Source organism: Manduca sexta, chromosome 5 (assembly GCF_014839805.1).
Source record: "Manduca sexta isolate Smith_Timp_Sample1 chromosome 5, JHU_Msex_v1.0, whole genome shotgun sequence".
Classification (NCBI taxonomy): Eukaryota; Metazoa; Arthropoda; class Insecta; order Lepidoptera; family Sphingidae; genus Manduca; species Manduca sexta.
The window spans coordinates 10,074,572-10,087,579 of NC_051119.1; the positions used below are offsets into that span (position 1 = coordinate 10,074,572).

At 32.5% G+C, this 13,008-nt stretch overlaps 1 protein-coding gene and 1 long non-coding RNA gene across 3 annotated transcripts; both read left to right on the forward strand.

Annotated features, from left to right (window-relative positions):
- On the forward strand, positions 1-1,321 carry LOC115455931. Its single transcript, XR_003939838.2, has 2 exons — positions 1-459; positions 902-1,321. It is a non-coding gene; the product is annotated as an uncharacterized LOC115455931 (long non-coding RNA).
- Positions 1,322-5,178: 3,857 nt separating this feature from the next.
- Positions 5,179-12,711, forward strand: LOC119190824. Of its 2 annotated transcripts, none has more exons than XM_037443842.1 (2): positions 5,179-5,295; positions 10,589-12,711. In XM_037443842.1, the coding sequence occupies exons 1-2, from the start codon at positions 5,258-5,260 to the stop codon at positions 12,306-12,308; spliced, it is 1,758 nt and encodes a 585-aa protein (XP_037299739.1). In that variant the 5' UTR covers positions 5,179-5,257; the 3' UTR covers positions 12,309-12,711. The 2 variants fall into 2 exon arrangements, with proteins under 2 accessions (XP_037299739.1, XP_037299741.1); XM_037443844.1 differs by having other exon boundaries at positions 5,213-5,378.
- The last annotated feature ends 297 nt before the right edge of the window (positions 12,712-13,008 follow it).

A 13,008-nucleotide genomic window follows, 5' to 3' on the forward strand; every position in this document is an offset into this window, starting at 1 on the left:
TTAAAAAATACTTATATAAGTATTATTCTCCAATTGTCAGAGATGACTTCATAATAGCTTGTAGTCTGTTCATAATAGCATTCTTAATTCTATATTATGCCAATATGTGTATTATGGTGTGGGTTATGTGTTCTTATAAACATTCAGATTAAGATTAGTCTACAACATAGCCTAAAATGTAACAATTTATTGTTCCTACAAATGAAAATGAAAATAAAATAATGTCACAAAACTTTACCAATGTTATCTATATCAGTTGCTTTCACACATAACAGTGTATTATCTATATTATATCTATAGATAGCTATGTGTAATATGAACAGTTCAGTCTTATTAGTAATACAATTGGAATGTAATTTTTTTAACATTATTATTAAGTATAAAGTGGTAAAATTTATTACTTCGGATTAAAGTGTAGGCGTAGCTGTGGACAGCGGGACAAAGTTGGGTTGACCATGTGTAATTATATATTGGACTGGCTAGTATTACTAATACAGATAAAAGTGATATCATATTGCCAGAATTACGTACTTAAAACAATTTGATTAAACATGTTATCAAATATTTTTTCTGCGTAAAGCAACTATTATTACCTGTGATTATATGTATTAGTAACAATTTGATGATAGGTTTTTAACAATATGAGTTCACAAATTTTATCTTTAAAATGATAAGCAGAGCTGCACTTAGTGCAAATAATCCTTGGATATATTGATCAGATGACCTAATTATAGTCGGGCAGATTACCATATTAGATGCTAACTTTACTCCTGGGCAATTTACATACAAATTTTAATTACCTGATTGCGACTTGAACCTGAAATTATTACAATCCACTACTACAATCAAGGTATGCTGCTAGTAGACGAATTGAACATTGATGAAATTACCTTTTTTTCAGATCCATCAACATGATTATATTAACTGGGAACAGTCTAAATGAGAGGCATCGGGAGCTGAACACCAAGGTGAATCAAGCAATAAGAAATGGTGTGTCGTTTGATAAAGTCAAATTACAAAATGAGAAGACTGGCATTGACAGACTGTTTAAAATAGACTTGGCAAACAAGAAAAAACAAATAGACTACATTATCGAGACCCTCAAGTGCGGAGACAGCGTGTATATCACCAGAGCATTAAAATGTCAATGGCTTTGCCCACAATTGCCCACATTGTCAATCCAGATTACCTGGAACAACATGTCTTCCCAGAAATGTCATTGAAGATGAGAAGAAAATTTTTAAAGTTCATATCTCAGCATGTGACCAATAGTAACCGAGCATCTCGGTTTTGCTCTTACTGTATAAAAATGAAAATACCGGAAATAGCTCTCAAGTTTTTGCAGCATGCTCCAGAGTCAAAGAAAGTAGAGGTGATTAAAGGCCACTATATTATATTAATCTCTATTAAGGATATGGTAAATATTGTTGATGATTCATTTATTGTAGCTAGAACTGTGTTAGATGCAATGACTAAATATACAGAGGACAGGCCTCAAAAGTTAGCTATATGAATAAGTTATATTTATGTTAGGGAAATCAACGCAGAATTGTCAATATATATGTCTATCTCTTTTACTCAAAGCTTATTTGGAACGCAACAAAAAAAGACAAAATAATTGCTTCCTTCGAATATGGCACTATTTCGTTTACTTCAACACGCTGGGACCGCCTTGCGGCAGAAACGCCATTTATTGCAGCCAATGATAAAAGAGTATAGAGGATGAGTGATATGGTCACGTGACATGCGGCACATTTAATGCATAAAATGGCGCCGACTCCGCCCCTTACAATAATCACTATTGTATGCTAGTACTGAAAATTTTGTATCGACATCGAAGAATTAAAAGAGAGACAAACAAGCCCAATTGCAGCCCAGTCAGCAAGTACATGTAGTGTCAGACGATGTAAACAAATCTTCATAAATATTGAATTTAAAGTAATATAATCATATTCTCAATTGTTTAGTTTGTTTATTAGTGTATTTGATAAGTTTCGAAAATGACTCAGTGTTGTGTGAAAGGATGCAAATCGAATTCACGCAAGAAAGACCCCGAAATATCTTTTCATAGGTTAGTAACTGTTTTACCGAAAATTAGTAAATATCTTTGTATATTTACATTTTGGATGTGTTATTATCAAATAAAATTATATGTGGATCTTGTTTGATAAGCTTTGAACCCTTTTAGGCGTGATGTATATCCATTAAAATCATTATGTTTGTTTACACACGAGCTTAGGGATGGGTGGATTTGTTTAGAAATTATCGATATCGATATTTTAACAGACCCCGTTTATCAGTTACGGTTTTTTGTCTTTGAAAGAATGTTAGAGCACACATCAATACTGTATTATCCAGAACGACAAACTAAGTGAAATTAGAAATTTTTTTAGATTACCAAAAAAATTAAAAACCAAGGCAAAATGAATTGAGAATATTAGGCGACGTGATTGGAATCCTACACCAAATACATATATTCGTTCTTTACATTTTGAGAAGAAATGCATAAACCACACGTTGAATTAACGCGAGTAAAAGATAACTGTTTTCCAACAATATTCCCGATAAGTAAAATAGTAATGATTATTATACTTCACCTAATAGTAATATTACTTTAATATATTGCTATGAATAAAATTAGAATTGTTACATAAAATAATAGATAAACATAAAAGAAACAACATAAAGATGAAATGTAAGATATATTTTTACAATTATTATTATTTATTTATTTATTTACAGTATTATTATTTAGTTACAATATTTACTAGTGGCACCCAAACTAAGCTACGCTTGTATCTTGGGCTGCCACGTTAAAAGTCACATATAAGTATTTAGCCGCAAGCAGAAAACAGTGCAATTTATAATACTTAACTTTGAGCTAAATAATAAAATGTAATAATAATTATAAAAGTAATAATTATTATAAAAAGTAATAATAATTAAATTGTAGAAATTAGGTGAGCAAACAAATCTAAAGATACACTGGAACAAGTTTAAAGCATAACATGATCATAGTAAGTTACTGTACCAAGAGTTTATGTGTATGAGCTAATTGTTTGGCAAGGTGTATATGAGAAAGTGTTTGTGGAGCGGGGTGTGGTCTATGTAGGATGAATGAATGTTGTGATGTGTGGTGAACGGTGATGATGAACGATAGATACTTTCATAATATAAGGAATTATTCTATTAATATGTTTGTATACCTATTCATTAGGTTTTCTGTTTCAATGTAATCGAGGCGTAGGAGAAAATTGGTCAACTTTGTTTTTGCTGCGTGATTGGTGCAGTCTTTAAGGGAGCATTTAGAGGAGACATTATTGTACACGGATGGATGGCTGTATATTGGGAACCTTTTTGCAAACGATGATTTAATAGATGGGAGTGGGATTCTAAAGGCACGTTTGGACTTGATTGCGTCATATAACGGAGATTTCGTCAATATTTTGTGAGCAATTGGCGGTCTTATGTTTCGAGCAACCTTTGCATGCACGGAAATAGATACATAATCATATTGTTGTTATTGCAAATAATCAATAATTATTATAATTGATTACCTTAACCATCATCTTTACGCTCATTGATTTTAGTTTGCTGAAACATAGTTATGTTTCTAAGAGCATAATAATAAAATAAAATAAAACCAACCAAATAATTGCTGTCTACGCTATCTTATTCCATTTATCATGTACTAAGTAAATATCTTAATCTGTAACTTAAATTTTTAGTAAGGAATAGTGCAACATACAAATATAGATCAAACACAACTGGATGTTTGTCACAACAGGTACTGCTTTCTTTAACAATTGTTACTTATAAATCAGTTTCAGTTTGTTTGTTTATATTATGGTTTGTTATATTTATATTATGGTAGAACCTAACCCTTTTCGTATTTGATCTTTTTTGGGCTTGTTTGTCTCTCTTTTAATTCTTCGATGTTGATACAAAATTTCGGTACTAGCATATCACTATTGTAAGGGGCGGAGTCGGCGCCATTTTATGCATTAAATGTGCCGCATGTCACGTGACCATATCATTCATCCTCTATACTCTTTTATCATTGGTTAGATAAAGTAAACAGATACGAAATTTGTAATTTACTAAAAAGGCTGAGTTACCTGTACTCTGTCTCAAATGGAAAATATTTAGTTCTTGTTGAGAAACCTGTGTTTAAATATAATTTAATTTGGTCATGTAGTGAAAGGTTTGGATTGCGCCTTTTTAAAAATATAATGAAAAACCACAAAAACAGGCTGTTTAAACATATAGAATTATACCTAAGCATTGACATCGGACGTTTCCGGAAGTATTTGGCTGCTCGGACAGGCTGGCAGAAGAGAAGAAATGTTACGCGGCGACTATTCTATTATTCTCTCTGGTTGGACGTTGTCAAAAAATTGTCTAAAATTTTATTCTGTAATTATTTTTGCTAATATAATGTTTACTGTAAAAAGAGCGTTTAACGTTATATTGAAAAAAATATCTGAAGATGGTTCTACTGCCTCGGTGGCGTAGTTGTAATTGTACATGGTACAAGTACGACTACCGAGCTGAGATTCTGGGTTCGAATCCCGGGTCGGGCCAAAATAATTGTGACTGGGTTTTTCCATCTTAAAAAAATTACCCAGTCGCAGCTCGGAATCAGGAAGTTGGCGGTGTGATACCCCCGTGCCTCGGAAAGCACGTAAAGCCATTGGGCCTGCGCCTGATCTCTTTCCGGTAATGTCGGCTTGCCGTCTCACCGAGCTATGAGAGTGAAGGAACAGAGAGTGCACCTGTGTACTGCGCACACACTTGTGCACTATAATAATATATATCCTGCGTACCTGGCTGATGTCCGTTGAGATTGGCCGCCGTGGTCGAAATTCGGATAGGAGGAAGTTACTGAAAGTAAAGGTGGGCTGTCAACTCAGGCGAAAAAAAAACACTCTAGACTAAAATTTAGAGATAAGTGCCTCAGTGACAGTTCTATTGATAGCGAATAAAAGCTTATTACAATATACCCCAAATTTAATTGTGGGTAATTTTCTACTTCATATGTCAATTTAATTATCCTGTAATATACACTGCATTTTTATTTTAACTTTTACCGTATTTTTCTGTCTTTCTCCGAAACACTGTATTTTGGTGTCTAGGATATAGGTATTTTTAGAATTGTAGTTTGGCAACACTGGTCATATCGCAAACGTCAATGCCATTTTAAATTCTTACGTCAATTAGACAGTTGTGTACAGTACCTACCTATATTACTTACTTCATGTCAAAGAATATAGTACTCTCTAACGAGAACTCCATGTAAGTAAATTGTAGTGTACTGCTTTGGTGAACACAGAAAGTTGTCGGTTATAATTATTTCATCTAAAGTAAATGTAGGCAAGGTAAGCTATTAACTAATATTATATGTGGGTGTTTCATAAAATTTTGCCTTATTCGTGTAATATTATTATGTATTTTTCGCCAGTATCTCGAGTTAGGTCACCCATCAAATTAGATTATGAGTCACTCTTTCTGTTTCGATTGGATACCAACCTATTTGAAATAAAAATTAATATGCCAAACACCTACCTTTATTCGTCATGTAATTGATTAAATAGATGAAATAATGGTGATCTTATCCCTGTAAAGTGATAATTATTTTAATGTTTTCCCACTTAATTGCAACACAATTTCATAGCTTATGCCTTAAACATTTTGATTATTTTAGTGAGCTTGTAACAGTTTAGTGATTCACTTAATAGATATGGAACAAGACAAGGATTGATCAAACCATGTCTAATCACTACATAGTATAAAACAAAGATGCTTTCTCTGTCCCTATCTATGTATGCTTAAATATTTAAAACTATGCAACGGATTTTGATGTGTTTTTTTTTAATAAATAGAGTGATTCAAGAGGAAGGTTTATATGTATAATAACATCCATTAAATAGTGGAGAAATATTGCACCCGTGCGAAGCCGGGGCGGGTCGCTAGTAAAATAATAAAGTCATACATTTTCTGTGTCTGTACTGAACGCTGGAAGAAGCAAGAAATAGATAACAGAATGATTTAAGAACTGTTGCGTTTTTTGTCTGCTTGCTAAAAGAATTATTTTTTTAGAATTTGTTATCCTATCTTTTAGACATAACTGAAAATGTTTGACACCAAATTATTTTTCTTAATCAATCATATAGGTATCAAAATGATATATTATCTTTTTTAGTTGTTATCACATATTAAAGATAGTTGATTTCCATTTGTGTATTATCTATATTAAACACTAAGATAGCTATTTATATATAGACACTTAAATTATATTATGAAAAAAAATTGAATGTAAGTTATAAAACATTACTTTTATAAATAGGTAAAGGAGAATTCCCTATTTTTGTATGGAAGTTGAGCTGCTCCTGCGTCTTTACAAAACCTTCACCAAACTATAGGGAATATGTCCTAAATCTTATACAATTTGAAAACAATTGGATTTTTGATGACAGTTTGGAATAATCAGAATTTGAATTGCTTAATTATTTTGATGTTAAGTATGTATTGCAATAACAGTTCCCTTCTGGAAAAAATCACCTTTCACCACTGGTAGATACCAGTACCAGTACCATCATGTGCCTAATTAAGTTCAATATTGCAGTACCTACTTGTTATTACTATAAACAATTATTGAACCATCTTTTCACCTAGATTTAAATGCTCTTTTAAATAACTGATAGGAACTGTCATATCTGATAAGATGGAAATCCAATGTAACTTTTAATAAGATAGTATGGTGGATTAGCAGGGTTTTCCCTGAAAGTTTTTTCACTATACTGACTGAACATTTGATAATTTCATGATTTAAGTCTTTTTTATTAAATTAAATACTTAATCTTTATTTCTATCTAATTCCAACATAGCATCGGCACAACACAATGTATTGCAGAATAGATCGAGCTAGTTTTTATAACTGGCTGCCTACTTAGCGCTAATCCTCTTTGGAGGATTCCCGGTCGAACAACTCATGGTAGAAACATTGAGATAAAATGTTGCCTGGCCTTGGAATTGAACCCATGATGTCTTACTCCATAGCCTTATAGTAATTAGCATGAGAAATAAAAATAAAACAAGCAATACGAAATCAGATGAAATATATTTTGATTATATTATGTCCATAAAATATAGAAAATATTCCTAAAATTTGTGATATCCGTAGTTTAAATACTAGAAACAAAAATAATTTTCTTAATCACAATACAAGGCTCCAAAAGATCAGCAAATTTTTTTAAGGCTATTTCTTTATTGGTCCCTAGCAATAAAGAAATAGTATGTTATAATTTTTACCTCTAGCACCCCTGTACTAGAGGTAAAAATTATAAGTATAATATAATATTTTATGATTCCCAAGAGGGTTGTGCACTCAGATGGAAATTTAAAATTAATTTATTCCATGTTTTGCGAGCATATAAATGAACTGCTCTAAAAACAATAAAAAAAACTAATCATATTTTTTTCTTCTCTGTATAATGTATTGTAGTTTATACCTTAAACTCACTTTGAAAAGAGCAACACCATAGTTTCGTGCCCGTTCTTCTTTAGAGAACTGCTTTTCGAATTGGTATAGTTCATATTGACAAAATATAAATAATGTATAACATTTTACGGGTTCAAATAAATTATTCATATATATACATATTTATATCATTTCATATATAGATACACGTTTTCTTGGCATCCCAGAAATAAATTAAAACTTGATGTAGCTGCAGCAAGCTTATATACTACTGAATTTATCTTTGCTGCACCTGGTCTGAAGCATTGTGCAGTCGGTTGGGATGGCAAAGGTGGTGGCACTGAGATTTCAAATCCAGTTTCACTTGTAGACTGAATAACGTCTTCGTCGGTCGGTTCATGTCATGTTGTTGTTGTCTGTGAACCTCTCTATTAGCTGGTCTCCAACAAGCAGCACAAACTCGTTTCAGCCTTGAAACCTAATATACAATGGAGAAGTTGAGTAAATAATAAATATGTTCAGATGATTAATGTTGTTAAACAGTTTTCTTAAACAAAACATACACTTTGTGCACATTGTGGATATGTTTATAATAATCTACATAATTTACAAACTGGTTATTACAGTAAGTTCACCTCCGTTTAGATTAACCAGGTGTGTTATAATATTATAAAAATAAGATTTTTGATATAAGTACATCATATTCCTTTCTGGATATTCTAAAGAAACTGTAAGATCGAAATCTTAATAAATACTTTCCACAACCGAAGCAAACTTGCCCATGGCTAAATTCCAGTGCAGGTATAACCTCAGAAGTTAACTTTCACGACATAAAATGTTTCCATACATTATCAACAACAATGGGTTTTAAATTGATTTAGCATCCAGTCAAACTTGCTCTTTAGGAATTGAAAAAATCGAGCAAATAACGAGATATTTATAGTAGGTATTCGACGACAATCCGCGAACTTAAAATATTGAGCTCCGAGTGTGACAGCTCGTCCTAAAATATACTTATCGTTGCTTTGGCACCGCAAAGGTACAGTTAGGGGTTGCCACCTTTTTTAGGCAAATAAAGTACATCGGTAAATTGAAGGTAGAAGAAAAAGTACATGGTGTCAAAATAAAGTACAAATTATTTCTACTTTATTATTTTTCGCTCCTAAACATAAATTAAATTTGGGAACTTTTAACAAGTAAAATTATTATTTCACATTCAAACACGAATTATTTTGTTCGTCTAGTCATTTGGTATTTTACATCACAAAATTTGAACTCTCTCTGTGAGTGCTGATGTAATAAAATAACAATGAAATTAATGCATACAATTTTAAAAAACATATCATCAGATTTATCAAATAATTGCTGCCATTTTTGTACCATTACTTATCGTTGTTTTACGCAAAAATTCTTACGAAAAATCTTAGAGGAATCATAGCATGGTTAATAAAGTATTTTCGCGTACTTTATTGTTCTCATAAAGTATAGAGTACAATTACCCAAAATAACGTACAATACTTTATTATAAAGAACGGGTGGCAACCCTAGGTACACCGCCAGGATATAAGTACCGTCTCACTCTCGATTAACTGTTCTAGGCAGCGACAATACATACTAGACTCCTCATTACATATACAATATTTAATGAGGCCTCTTTTCTGCTTCCTGTTACTTACCCCTTCCACCGAAATTCAAATACTCATAACTTGTTGATTTTTTACCGGATTTAATAATTCCTTCTTAGTCCATTGAAATGTTACAATTTAAGAACCGAATATTGCATTTGTTAGAGGACGCAATTTTATTTTTGGGATATGTGTGGGGGGTCAATAGAAACTTAACCTCAAGTTTGTGGGGTCAGCACCCTTGTCCCCAGGCCGCCATCTTGGAAAAAGAGGTGAAAACCCTTCTTTCGCGATATCGAAAACTATGCGTCTTACAGAAATGAGTCCAGTACCCTATTGTTGAAATAGGGCATCTTATTAGTATTTTGCTTCCACCGGAAACTCTGGCCGGCACTAGTAATGATTACGAATAGACAAACGTTGACAAAGATTTGCCGCCCGGAACTTCGCATTGGTTAAAGACTGCCACTGCACACGTGTGTAATATTAATTTGAAATATTTTCAAGTAGAGGCAAATTTAATGTACGAACTGTAGATCTAGGCATAAGCTGCCGGTGTTTTGTGTAAATAAAATAGTGTTCACTGTTCAATAACCACACACCATGTACTATGAGAACCAGTTCTCTCGTTTTGTTGTAACAATCCCATTTATTTTTTATATCCGGGTCTTTTAGATAAGTATATAAAATTAGTAACTGTTTTACAGTAACTTAAATAGAAGTATAAAAGTTAAAAAAAAGAATTCTATTCATTTTGATTTTTTTCGTTAACACTATCACTAAATGCTTTTGGTGCATTACGTATTTATAATGCGAAACAAGAAAACGAAAGAGTACCCTCATTAATTTATGACTGAAATAAATATAAATTAGATAATAATTGAAATAATGTTTTTTTATGGATAATTTTAATAAAGTTAAGATGCATGAGTGACGCTAAGTTAGCCTAGTTTTGGGCATTCTCCTTATTAAGTTTGGATATAAGGGAGGCGTAACTCGGGAAGAGGAAGCTTGGTTGTACGGGGCATGTGGATCTGCAATAATTCTATATCGGAGTGGGCACTATTAGTAATACAGATAAAATTAAACAATCATATTGCCAGAATGATATACTAATAATAATTTGACAAAACATGTTGTCACACATTTTTCGGCGTAAAGCAACTATTATTACCTGTGATCATGTTAGTTAAAATTTAATAAAGATAATATGTTCACAGTATAAGTTTTCAGATTTTGTCCTTAAAGTGGTGAGCGGAGCTGCACTTAGTGCAAATAATTATAAGTGATATTGATCAGATGACCTGATTGTAGGCAAGCAGATTACTATATCAGATGCCAACTTTAATCCTGGGCAATTTACATACAAAACTTAGGGACCTGATTGAAACTTGAACCTAAAATTATTACAATCTACTACTACAGTCGAAGTATGCTGCTAGTAGACGAATCAAACATTAATGAAATTATTTATTTTTTTCAGATCCATCAACATGATTATATTTACTGGGAACAGTCTAAATGAGAGACATCGAGAGTTGAACTCAAAAGTGAATCAAGCAGTAACAAATGGTGTGTCATTTGATAATGTCAAATTACAAAATGAGAAGACTGACATTGACAGACTGTTTAAAATAGACTTGGCAAACAAGAAAAAAAACATAGACTACATTATCGAGACCCTCAAGTGCGGAGACAGCGTGTATATCACCAGAGCATTAAAATGTCAATGGCTTTATCAACAAGAGTATGCCCACATTATCAATCCAGATTACCTGGAACAGTGTGTCTTTCCAGAAATGCCATTTAAGATGAGAAGGAAATTTTTAAAGTTGATATCCCAGCACATGACGGACAGTGATCGAGCAGCTCTGTTCTGCTCTTACTGTATAAAAATGAAATTACCGGAAATAGCTCTCAAGTTTCTGTGGTATTCTCCAGAATCAAAGAAAGTAGAGGTGATTAAAGGCCACCATATATTTATCTCTGTCAAAGATATGGTAAACATTATTGGCGATTCATTCACTTTAGCTACAACTGTATTAGATGAAGTAAACAAATACGAGGTTTGTAATTTTCTAAAACTGTTGAGCTACCTGTATTCTGTGTCGGATGTTAAATATCTGGATCTCGTTGAGAAATATATGTTTAAACATGAATTAACTTGGCCATCGAATCAAAGGTTTGGATTGCGACTTTCTAAACATATAATGAACAACCACAAAAACAGGCTGTTTTGCCACACAAAACTGTACCTAAGCATGCTGAATAGAAAAATGCTAGTAAAATGTAGCACAGCTGACGATGTAAAAAAATATGTTACAAATCTATATTTTTACACATTCTGGGACTTTTATAGGGAATATGAGTTTATACTAGAGGTAATTCCGCTAGAAACACGGCTACAATACCTAAAAGAGGTTTTCACTAAGCACTACCCAGGACAAGAATTTGAAATGAGTATGAATTTTTATTATGCTGGTTTATACAAATTAATGACAAATGCAGAGAGAGAAGCTTGGGCCCTGGAACATGTAAAGTCTGGTCTTGAGCATTTTGGTCATGGTCAAGATTTTAAATGGTACGAGTTTGTATCGTTTGACAAAGCATTTGAGCCTCTCAAAAAATACATATTAATTGCTGCTAATGCTGACCTCAGGATCGATATTGTCAATGTGCTAGTCATCAGCGCACAGTCAGACCGCGAATTAGAAAAGTTGTTTAATTATTACTATCAGAGATTCGTTAACGAAATGATAAGTAATAAAGAAAAGTTTATTGACAAAGTATTAAGTATCCATAGCTACCATAAATTCGATGAGAATTGCTGGCAGGCATTTAATAAAATATTACACAGCATGGATGTCTACGATAATAAGAATGCCTATAGCTGCAGAGCAGAATATAAGTTAGTCGCAATAGTTTACGCTATCATTCACAAAATAGAACTACATGACGCTCTAAAGCAACACATTGATGATGGATTGAATTTGTACTTATTTAAACAGCTAACTGACAAATTGACTGCAGAGGATGTTGAGATTGTCTATAATTACATAATTAATTACTATTTAAAGAAAATAAATGAGTTCAATGTTGAAAACTATGATGAACACACTAAATTTGGTGTTAGAAAATATATACATAGTCTATTGGAACTAATGATTCGATATGATAAGCCTAAAAAGATATTCCAGATATAGTCATGAAATTCGTCGCACTAGACCGCGAGGAATACAAGTATAACAGTTTTTAGGGAAGAAGAAATCCCCTTCACACAATTTGTCCTGGTGAAAGATTTAAAAAAAGATGCATCTATAGTAGTATCAAAAATTACATTACTCAACAAAAATCTTGAAAACAGAACGAGATTCAATCTTACTTATCTGCTCAGAAAGTTAAAGATTTACTTTTCTACCGATATTGCACTAAATTTTGTAGAATTATTCAATAAAATACTATCTACAGGTGAATTATGTGAAATAACTTACGATGCTGCCGTTTACGGAATATTTAATCTAGCAGAGTATGCAGATAGAGTTGGATTGGTTTCCAAATATGTTCCAACTGAATCAAAAATAGACCATGTTGAGATTGAACGGAAAATACTGTACATCAGGAAAGCTATATGTAAATTTGTATGTTTGTCACGCCCTATCGTTCCTTTATCAGAAACACAGAAGTATATAGTAGGTGACTATTTAAAGTTCTGTTTACCAATGTTTCAATCATATGCAGCTAATTTACAACCTGCTGTATTAAAGGAATTTGTCAATTTCTTACTAAACTCGCCAACGTCCATTCAAAAACACGGCATACGCTTAGCGTTCCGGTCTTTCAGCATTCTTGATTTAAAAATAACAATGGTGGGTATTTGGAAGAAAATAAAATGTATCATTAAGG